Source organism: Salvia hispanica, chromosome 2, assembly GCF_029641045.1.
Source record: "Salvia hispanica isolate PSC_SH4W2 chromosome 2, Shi_PSC_v1, whole genome shotgun sequence".
NCBI lineage: Eukaryota > Viridiplantae > Streptophyta > Magnoliopsida > Lamiales > Lamiaceae > Salvia > Salvia hispanica.
Genome location: NC_142693.1, coordinates 46,560,005 through 46,571,337, shown reverse-complemented (window position 1 = coordinate 46,571,337; position 11,333 = coordinate 46,560,005). Strand labels below are relative to the sequence as shown.

General features: G+C 33.9%; 2 protein-coding genes across 6 annotated transcripts; one reads left to right on the top strand and one right to left on the bottom strand.

Moving 5' to 3' along the window:
* The first annotated feature begins 719 nt into the window (after positions 1–719).
* On the top strand, positions 720–3,259 carry LOC125209015 (sm-like protein LSM8). Of its 4 annotated transcripts, none has more exons than XR_016135179.1 (7): positions 720–926; positions 1,390–1,480; positions 2,095–2,135; positions 2,213–2,287; positions 2,549–2,644; positions 2,801–2,866; positions 2,946–3,041. XR_016135179.1 is itself a non-coding variant. In XM_048108588.2 (6 exons), the coding sequence occupies exons 2-6, from the start codon at positions 1,444–1,446 to the stop codon at positions 3,034–3,036; spliced, it is 297 nt and encodes a 98-aa protein (XP_047964545.1). In that variant the 5' UTR covers positions 724–926; positions 1,390–1,443; the 3' UTR covers positions 3,037–3,259. The 4 variants fall into 4 exon arrangements, 2 of the variants coding, with proteins under 2 accessions (XP_088920158.1, XP_047964545.1); XR_016135180.1 differs by having other exon boundaries at positions 721–926; positions 2,814–2,866; positions 2,946–3,026; XM_048108588.2 differs by lacking the exon at positions 2,549–2,644 and having other exon boundaries at positions 724–926; positions 2,814–2,866; positions 2,946–3,259.
* Positions 3,260–4,223: 964 nt separating this feature from the next.
* On the bottom strand, positions 4,224–7,461 carry LOC125196357 (putative metal-nicotianamine transporter YSL7). Of its 2 annotated transcripts, XM_089065951.1 has the most exons (7): positions 7,442–7,461; positions 7,077–7,402; positions 6,272–6,435; positions 6,087–6,184; positions 5,873–6,007; positions 5,609–5,798; positions 4,224–5,369 (listed from the first exon to the last, which is right to left on the bottom strand). In XM_089065951.1, exons 1-7 carry the CDS (start codon positions 7,459–7,461, stop codon positions 4,266–4,268), a joined length of 2,037 nt encoding a protein of 678 aa, XP_088922077.1. In that variant the 3' UTR covers positions 4,224–4,265. The 2 variants fall into 2 exon arrangements, with proteins under 2 accessions (XP_088922077.1, XP_047950811.2); XM_048094854.2 differs by having other exon boundaries at positions 7,077–7,443.
* Between the last annotated feature and the right edge of the window lie 3,872 nt (positions 7,462–11,333).

Sequence of the window (11,333 nt, the reverse complement as noted above, 5' to 3'; positions counted from 1 at the left end):
GAAAAGAGAGAGAAACACTTTAATGACTACTTTTTTATTAATTGGTAACTCTACAAAATATAATGAGATTCCTTACATAGGCCGAAAAAAAAGCTAAACAAACTAATTAATCCTAAACTATACATTTTGATTTTCCAATTCTAATAATAGTCTTAAAGAGTTAAAGTGGATAATACAAAATTCACAAAAAAAAAATAGATAGTGCTAATTTCAATTTATGTAGAGTCAAAATATATGAATGTATTTTAATTAAATGAAAAAGGAAATTTCAAGAAACACGGAGAATAGTACTACTAGGATAAAAGAAATAGAAAAAGTTAAATTAATGAGCTTTTTACTGCCTGTTCCACTATTTAAATAGTCATTTTGACTAGGTACAGATTTTAAAAAATTATTTAACTTTGTGAAGAAAATTAAAAGAAAAAAGTGAGTGGAATGTGAAACCCATTTAAAATATTAATTTTATATTGAATTGTGAATGTAAAGGGTTTTTAAATGGTGGACGTGGGAGTAATAAACAATTGATTTATCAGAAGGAATCACCTTTTACATTGCATACACATTTTATAATACACTACTAAATACTACTCCCTTCATTCAATAGTAGATTACAGATGACACAAAATTTGAGGAAATATTATTTTATGTGTTAAGTAGGGGAGACAAAATATAATTTTATAATAGACGAGCTTATCCCATTTTATGGTAAAAAAAAGTTATTTCTACAAATTATTTAGTGGCCTCTCTAACATCTAACGTGAACTCTGCCGCATCCACCGCAGGCCCCAGCGCCGCTCCCGCCGCCGCCCCGGAGCCTCAGAAAGTTGTTGCTCTTTTCGCTGCTCAAACCTGCCATACCATTCCATCGGCTGCTGCTGATTGCTACTTTCGTGTGCACTTGCCTTCTATTTTCTCGGGGGCTCGAGGTAAAATGCTGATAAATTAACGAAGCTATTGTAAAATTCTTTTCGTTTGGTGTTGGAACGAAGTATTGCCTTTGCTCTCATTTGTTAATTTTTTGGATTGATACGCATTTTTACATTTTCTCAATTATATGAAGCATGGCTAGGGTTCCCGATTTGGATTGGTATGTTTAATTTCTGGTTCATGAATATGTTATGACTGTGAGTGGAATAATTAGACAAGAAATTGATAGTTTTGTGTTATCAAAGATTTTCTGAATTCAGATACTCCATCTAATTGGATGTAAACTATAGATGAAACTCTTGTTTGGATATCATTTGGAGCTTCAGTTTTTGCAGAATGTACATTTATTTTGGACTTTTGGATTTCCCCTGTTATTACGTCACTCCAAGTGAAAGGGAAATTGTTGTATATAAGTTTGTGCTTCATGAATTTGAGTTTTTGTTATGATCTGCATTGATGCAGAAATCATAAAGGCCATTTTCTCGCTTGTTGCTCGTTTTTGTCGAGGATCAGAAGATGGCAACTGGAGCTGGACTTGAGACTCTTGTTGATCGTATGAAATCTCTTATTCCATCTACGCGTATTGTATTATCATCTGAATAGTTTTGAAGTTCCAGTTGTTTTATCTACCGCGATCTTGGCAACTGCTTTCATAGACTTGGAAAGATTATTTTTTTCTGAAAGTATTATATCCTGGTGATTCATGATTTAAATTTTTTGTATACCTCCAGCCATAACCTTGTGGCATATTTTTGGTTGGTTTCCTTACTAAAATTGAAGAGGATATAAATCATATATCACATAAGCGAAAAGTGGATCAAGAGTCTTTGTTTGCTCTATTGTATAACCATTTCACTTTGGATAAGACTTTCATATCGACAATTAGATTAAATGGACTCAGATTATTTTCTAGAATATTTTCTGTCCTATCAGCATTTCATGAAGTTGAAGTGACGGTATAAATTTACATAGACCTCCATTCGTTGCTTGTCAAACTATGTTCTTTGAAAGTTAGTAGAATCTTAATCAACAACATACTTCAGATGTTAACTCTCTCTTTGTCTATGCTAGTCAAGAGCTGATAACATCCTATTAGGCACAACAGGTGTTTTCGGCATGTTTAATTCTCTACCAGTCATGACTTTTTTATTCTCTTTTTTACTGTAGAAACAATTTCAGTTATCACAAATGATGGGCGGAATATTGTGGTAAGTTTCATGTTTAGGCCAAAATAGAGAAAATTCACTTAGGGTATATTTTACTGAAAAAATGACCTTGCATGCAGGGAATTCTAAAAGGTTTCGATCAAGCTACCAACATAATTCTTGATGAGTCTCATGAACGTGTGTACTCCACAAAGGTCTCTTCTCTTGCAAGTATTGAATGCTTGAATGTTTGCTAACTAATTTTTCTGATTTATTTGTCTGCCAATTGATGATTTTGTTCAATGAACTATGTCAATTCGTTTTAAAGACACTAACTATGTCAGTCAATTTTGCTTCAGTTTTCAATCAAATTAACCTTTACAGTATTAATCTTGCATTAACTGAAATTATATTGCCTTTTTCATGCACCATTTTTAGTTTTCATTATGTTTCTGAATTTTTGTTCTGATGTTTAGAAATCTGAAACAAGGTCTCGCAGAAGAACTAGTACAAGGCTTGAGATATTCGGCCAAAGAGTCTCTGAATATAAATACTTGTTTGCTTTGTAAATGGTATGTTTTCTTGATGTTAATGAGACAAAGGAGGAGTGACATCTTTTTCAATCGATGAAGATAGCATATTGTCCATTTTCCATTATATTAGCCTCACAGATAATTATGGACTTAAATTGTGCAAGAAGTGTACGTTGCCAATATTTAGATCTTCAGATCTTATTTGTAGGAAGGCGTGCAACAACTTGTTTTGGGCCTCTACATCATCCGGGGCGATAACATGTATGATATCCCTCATATTTTGCATCTGATTATCACATTTTCTTTTATATAATGCAAATTGTTCTTTCTACATCTATAGAAGCATTGTTGGAGAGTTGGATGAAGAGCTAGATGCAAGCTTGGACTTATCGAAACTTAGAGCTCATCCTTTGAAGCCAGTCATTCACTGATGTGTGCCATTGCGAATACATATGCATTTCATGCCTTAAAGCTGATGAGTTTTGCTTGTAAGAATTAAAGTTTAGCTAGAAGCAGGAGAGGTAAAATGTGGATGGTTGATCGATATTATTTGAAAAATACCATTGTAATTCATGTTTGCTTTGCGGTTGTATGATGACCTTCACAGTTTGGGTTTGCTGCCATGATTTAATGGAATGAAGAAGTAAATGTCAATTCAGATGTGTATGCTCAATGTAGTTAGAAGAAACGTATCATTCTAAGTGGGACATTCTAAAAAGAAAACGAGCCATTTTAAATGGGACAATGAGTACAATTATCATCTACATTATAAAAAAAATACAATTAGCACAAATTAAATATAGGAAACAGTAAAAACATGAAAATAGCAAATTGAAATCTTCTACTCCCTCCGTCCCACTTTAGGAGTCCCGGTTGAGTTCGGCACGAGTTTTAAGAAATGTAAAGGAAAGTTGGTGAAAAATGGAACGTGGGTCCTACTTTTTTATATTAGTTTTATAATAAAATGTGAGTGGAAAAAGGTTAGTGGAATGTGGGGCATAATACCATTTATGGAATATTCTAACCGGGACTCCTAAAGTGGGACATCCAAAAATGGTAAACCGGGACTCTTAAAGTGGGACGGAGGGAGTATTTTGTTTCGTTAAAGAAAAAAAGGACTAATGAAGATCAAAACAGTAAAACAACAAAATTGGGTAGGAAATAAAAGTTAAAATTCGGTATGATATACTCCTGTTACAATGTAGTCTATCTGTTTATATCTCTATCTGTTCATGAGATATAATGTGGATCGATCAGAAGATATGAACTTTTATTCACAACCATTTCACATGGACAGTGTGAAATAGTGATTAATGGCGTATGACTAGTAACTATATATATGTACTTCGATTTGTTTTATACCGAAGTTTATGGGCATATCTACTATACATTGTGAAACCAAACTATTAGCAAATATGAAATTATAATTCCAAGTGTGTCACACATGGCCACACCCACATATCATAGGTGGCCAGATAGGTAAACAAATTGATTGTAATTCATGTATTTTAGCTGTGATTCTGAATTTTGTGTTGCATCCATATGGTTAGACATTGATCGAGCAGAGCAGCAATATCCCTTCACAAACATGTTAACATCAAACCAATGAGACCAAAGTTTTAAATTCCATTATTATATGAGCTCAAATGTATGTCTTAAACTAAGAAGATAAAAAAGCATCAACTCTAGCATTATCGTTTTTGGACAAAAACTTCATGCAAATAGGTGCTTTTACACCTGCAAAACCTAGAAGTGAGCTCGGCAAGGCCCATATCCCGTCTCCGCAGATCAATCCAGAAGCTACTGCAGGCCCAAAGGCGTCGGCCTTTGTCTTGTCAATCTTCTCCCAAATGAACAAAATCAAGCTCCCAACACACATATCAATAGCAAAGTAGCCTCCAAGGTAGAACGGAATCGCCATCGCCATAGGCATAGGAATGAACCTCCCCCGTTTTGGCCCCACAGCGTCTCTTACTACGTTAATAGCCAAGGCCGCTATAAAAAACACACAACACAGAGTAAGGCAATGCTTGGGCAAAGAGGAAACTCCCTCAACGCCCAAGATTGCTATGTTCCGGTACATAAGTGCATAAGGCGCAGGGTATGGCGAAGTGCTGAGTCCGAGATCATCAAAAGCCTTGTAGAAGAGCCAAAACACGCATGGCGTGATCACGCATCCCATAGCAGTACCGATGATCTGGCTCACAAACATGGTCCGTGGAGATGCAAGGGTCAGGTACCCGGTCTTGAAGTCCGACGTGAGATCAGAGGCGGTCGACACAATATTCATCATCACACCACACGCGGCCAGCCCTGCGAGGACGCCACCGTGAGACACTCCTGCCCATGCACCAATCATAAATATTGCCAATTTTCCATAACCGGCCGCCATGGACCAATTAGTAAGCCCAGTTCCGTAGGCGTTGCAGAAGGCTAGTGCCGGTGCGAAGATGTATAACAGCACAATGTGGTACCATTTTAGTTGGTAAAATATGTGAGGAATTGTGGCAGATGAGATTGCTGCAATGGCGATGTACCCGGCAATGGCAACCCAAGCAGGGACTGGGTCTTGGAGAAAAAAATGATTTCTTCTTTGTTCATCGTAAGATAAAGCAGGTGTTGGAGGAGATGCCGTTGTGTTGCCAATGATAGAGCTCATGTTTTTGTTGCGGAGTTGGTGGTATAACGCAAACAGGGTGCGACTAAGGATCTTAATGAAGTTGTAAAGGCCATCACCAAGAATCATAGCTATAGCAATGAAGACCTGTTACAAATGTGAATGATATATGTTAGTTATAGAATCGGAAAGATAGGTCCGGTTAGATTATTAACCGTTAACTATGTCAACCGCCTATGTTATAGACATACAAATGTCTTCGTGTTTACATCTACGTATAACATAAGCTGTTGACATAATTAGTTAGCAATTAGCAAATAGTTAGCAACTGATCACATCCCTGCGAAAGTTATATGAAATTGGTTAGCAAAGACAAGAAAAGTTACCCGGTATCCTTGCAAGCCATTAAGGCTGCTGGATGAAAGATGAGCTGAGTACCAATCGCCCTCCTTCTTCTCAATCAGTGGCCACATTATGCCCCATGACAGGACTGCACCGAGAAGCATCGACACGTTGATAACATAGGGACAAATCATGCCTACGCCAACATATGTTGCAGAGAAATCGAAATAGAACCTGTGAAAATGACACAAGTGAAATACAATTCTATATGAATTAATGAATGTAAGATGGCCAAGGAGGTTACTGACTTGTTCTGATAGGCTTTAAGGCCAAATGTGGGGAAATTGCTGAATCCACATGTTTCGGTTGCAGCGAAAAACCATTGGAAGAAACCCCACAAGAAGCTGAGAGAGAAGAACTTCCCCAAGAATCTGACTTGCTTCCTGGAGTGAACAAGCAAGACTATGTTGTGAGATCATTCACTTTGGAGTAAGGAATCAAATAAGGGTAGTCACAACTCACTTGGCTCTCTTGGCACCTTTAGGAGTGTGGAAGCTATTGATCAAATGAGCAGTTGCAGTGCCACTTGGAAAAATCAATTTAAAATCCATGATCATTACCTGAAACATTTTGACATAAAATTTGCATCACAACTCAAAAAAAAAATAAAGGAAAAAGAAAAATGAACAAGTTTCTTGAACTCATACCTTTCTGAGGGGCAGAACACAGAAGAGTCCCACAAAGCTAGTGAGGATGAGGAATCCGATCATCCACGAGAGCGAAGGATTCTTGATATTCTCTGGGTTGTTAGCTGAAGTAGATTGTCTTGCCACAACTTGGCTCATGGCTAAAAGGTAACTTCCAAAGCCTCCTGAACATTTTATACAAAGTTACACCTTATACAATAAACTAACAACTTTTGATCATTGTATTACTACAAGCTAGTGAACAAGTATTATCAGTTTGTGAAGAAGTCAATGTCAGTTCATTTCTTTCAGATGTACAACCAAGGACATACTCAACAAGACCCACCAAGAACTCTCATCTATCATTTTTGGTCTTTTTCATACTCATTTTAGTTCACGAATACACTAATATGAGTTTACTGATTCATAAATATTAGTTCCTGACTCAAGATCAGGAATTTATGATTCCAACTAAGTTGAGTCACTTCTTTATTACACTCGTTTTGAAAAAATCATTAAAAATAGTTAAAGTGGATATATAATAAAGTAAAAGCGAGGATAACGTAGATAAGACTATTCTCTATATTATTCTCGCTTTTACTTTACTATACATCCACTTTAACTATTTATTACGATTTTTTCAAAACGAGTGCGAAAAAGAAGTGACTCAACTTAGTTGGGACGGAGGTATTATGTTTTATGATGTCAACTGTATCAACGAACTAAAATGATTTCAGATCTCATTTTAAAAAAGTTGACACCCTACACACGAAGTAGTACATTTTATCGATTATATGACATACATAGAGAGTGTGTGTGTACTGACCGCTAAAGGCGATGCCGGCACTGGCGATGACACATGTCTGAACGACGGTATTCTCTTGCCTTGTGAAAGGGTGGTTGAGGAATCCAGCTTTGTGTAGAATCTTTGTCCAAGAATTGACAAAAAGGAATCCAAGCAGGCCAACAGAGACACCGAGAGAGGGGACAATCCCAGTTGTGAGGTTGAGCTTCATCACAATGAAGGTGAACAATATGCTCAGCATAAAGCTCACCACCAAAGCCCTCACTGTCAGCTGATCTTGCCACCGTGGCACCTCCTTGCTCTCAAAAATCTTCTCTATAGACTCATCTTCCATCAACTCCTCCTTGCTCTCAAAAATTTTCTCTATGGACTCATCTTCCATCAACTCTATGCTTCTGCCACTCATATTTTTCAATCTTTTTTTTTTGCTGCTTTGCTAAGTGATTATGGCTTACTACTTTCTTTCACTTTTATTTATACTACTATTTCTCCTAAGTCAAAACTACATAGCCTTTACACAACAGTCATAAATAACAATCTTATTATGCACTTTACACTTTTTGTAAAATGAAAAATAGAGATAATTGAGCTACATATTGTATCAACTGCACTCAGTGGTATTGGCATAGTTGGCTCAATTAATGCTATTGGATCATAACCACAATTGCATCCATCAAGGACAAGATCTAATTTGAAATGTACTTAGATTTTTTTTTATGTACTACACCCTCTCTCTCAATAACTATATAACTATGAAACATTTGGTTTTCCGAATGTAATTTTATCCAGTGTTCTTGTATGAGTTAATGAAGAGAAAGTAAAATAAGAAAAAAAAAAATAGAGGTGGTTTTGTTTTCATCATTGAACAGTCGAATCAACGAAAAAGGGTTGCAGAATAGGTGATATGTGCATTGAGGGCCAACCCATTGAATTTCCGATCAGCCATACTCATGTAGCAGGGTAGAGACTTACCAATGTGCAAGCTAATCAGGTTGAGATTTTATTATGTTAAAAAGTGTGATACCTAATCTTAGTATTTAAAAAGATATTCGAGTCAACCTTAGATTCTGAGTAACATTGACATTTGGTAGTCAACATCATATTTTATTTGTTTTTTTTTAAAATTTTTATGTAATTATTGTACATATTTTACATTTATGATGATATTATCCATTCTAACTATTAACATAATATTTTATTTGTTTTCGTTAATCATTGTACATATTTTATATTTGGAAAATGAGTTTTTGACATAACGGCGATGCCATAATAGATTGAAATGTTAATTATATATTATATTTTAGTTTTAATTAAATTCATATTTAGTATATGTACTTTGTTACCTTTGTTACCCTTGCATTAATGTGTTTATTAAATAAATCTATTGTAGGACAGATGTAGCTTATGCATATGTTATTCACGCATTTAATGACATATGTGTTTTATATACTCTTTTAAAAATATGATTGGATAATATTTGTTATCTCTTACCCTAATATTAGCCCATACATTTGACATTTGAAAGCTAAATATTCTTTATATTCTTACTTTTAATTAATTTGTTGATATATGATATATTAAAATAATCTAAAATGATAAAAGTGGTTTAATCCAATTCTTTTTATTTTAAACAGTAATTTATTAATTTTTAATTTTTGAAATGTTGCACTCGAATCTCAATAAAAAAACAATTGTATGTTCTTAACTTATCTATTTAATATTTGAAAGTTATATAATTATATTTTATCTTTTTTTAGTAAAAATATTAGAGTTCCAAGCTCAATTAAAATAAAAAAAAAATATTACATGTAATAAAAGCTAAGGAAAATAACAAAAAATTTAAAAAGTAATGCAAAAAAAGCTTCATCATAATGACTATATTATTTATTATAAAATTAAATCTGATTAAGAAAGTATTTAATTTTTAAAATTTTTCCATATATTAAGTAAATGATTTCATTCCTATTACATTGATAAAATATTTTAGAAGATTTAACAAAAGAGAACAAACTATGAAAGAATAGTACAAAGACAAAGAAAAACTAAAAATTACACTAATATATTATTAAAAACGATTGCTATTTATTAGAAAAATATACTATTGCTATTTAAGTTATCAAATTATTTTATAATTATATATATAGTGATTTAGTTATGTAGTGTGATAAATTAACACTATAATAATCAATTCGCTAAATTACTATTCCCTTGTCCCTCTGTAGCTGAGAAGTATTCCATTTTGGGTTGTCCCATTGTAGCTGAGTCAATTTCTTTTCTGGTAAAAAACACTTTACTCTCTTCTACTTTATTCTCTGTTCATCTCTCTACTTTTTCCCTTTTTACTTCATTCTTCTTTTACTTAACTCATTTAAAACAATTTTTCTTAAATCTCGTGCCGAAAAGAAATGCCTCTACTACGGAGGACGGAGGGAGTATATTTTTTTAAATAATAGTACTTCCTCCGTCTCAAGGAAAATGATCCCTTCCTTGGGCGGCACAAGAATTTATGCAACTTTATTTTGTGTGTGAAGTGGAGAAACTAAAGTAAGAGAGATGAATAAGGTAGAGAGAGATAGGTGTTTTTATTTTTAGTAATGGGTCATCTTAGTTCCGATAAATAAAAAAAGAAAATGAGTCATCTTCAATGGGACGAAAGGAGTATTAAATTGACATGACAAGAATGAGATATATACCTTTGAAATTTTTGAAAATCTGTTACTTTAATGCATGATCTTCAATGGGACGAAGGGAGTATTAAATTGACATGACAAAGAATAAGATATATACCTTTGAAATTTTTGAAAATCTTATACTTTAATGCATGATTCAGTTTATTTCAAATTAACGATATGCATTTAGATAAGGATATTTAAAGTTGGAAAAAATTAGTCACTATGGCTAAAAAAAGTAAAAGTACTAAGGCAAAGAAACATTATGTTTCTAAATCACTCCCTTTTAAATTTATGATGTTATTTTCTATTCTAACTACCAATTTAATGCAATGACTCGTACAAAGCCTATATACCAAAGAAGCCAGCTAGGTAATAAATGAATTTAAGTAAGATTCTTGTAAATGAGCATATTTCACTTTTATAACTAAATTATTTTCATAATAACAAAAATATGATGAATTATAATATATAATTATAATTAAATACATGATTCTTAGCATACTTATAAATATGTATACTAGTTCAAAATTCGATATAAAAAATGATGCATATAGTGTTAAAATTTTAAATCTTATCTCACGTGATAATCACATCTAATTTATATAGAAGGGGATAACCTATCTTTTATGAGGCATTTTAAAAGGGAGAGTGACCAATTTCATGGTATCAAAGTAGATCCAAGTTCGTGATGGATCTCTTTACCTCACAAGTGAAATTCCGATGTTAATTTCGACCCACATCAATGATGGATCTTATCTCTTTTCTTGTATACCCACATGATGGATCTTAGTTGCCGGCATAGCTGGGCGTGGAGTAGTGAGCACAAACTTGTACTCTTCGGCTGTGAGAACGATATCCAAGTTTTGTTTCCATTCTATGTAATTTTGGCCCTCGAGTTTGTTTTCTTTGAGAATGGCAGAAAGAGGATTAAAAGACATCTTGACGGATTTTATCGCACTGCAAACAGAAGAATTTACTATTTGTCATAAACTTATGTAAGGAAATTGAGTAGATTAACCATAAAACTTTTCAAAATCTTACAACAGCAAAATTAATAAATTGTATCCTCCTCTGGAAGTTAATACGCATTAAAATTTTGACAATTTTACTGGTCACAACACCGACACATCAATTGCATCCTCCTCTGGAGGTTAATACGCCTAATGTTGCCTAAGCACGGCCATCAGATTTAGCATTATAGAATTTTATTTCTACAACACACTCCCATAACAATGTTCATGTGCTGACAACAAAACCAAGCTATCTCATAAATTCTGATTGAACCCTGAAACTCACAGTTCTTTAGGATTATAGTCCCCACTCTGCAGGTGGCAATAATATTGGGAACCACTTTCTAGTTCATTCTATTTATTATGTGAGAAGTCCGCCCTTATGAACTTGCAGTTTTCGTAAGATTATTGTCCCTACTCTGTAGGTGGCGATAATATTAGAAAATCAACTTCACAAATTTGGCAGTCCAACCGATGGAGACCATATATAAACTTTTAGTTCATAATTATCGCTTAGATATTTGGGTTATGGTTTTTCATTAATTATCCTTTAGCCTTAAGGCAGATTAAGACTAATTAATTCTGTTGGTATTTAA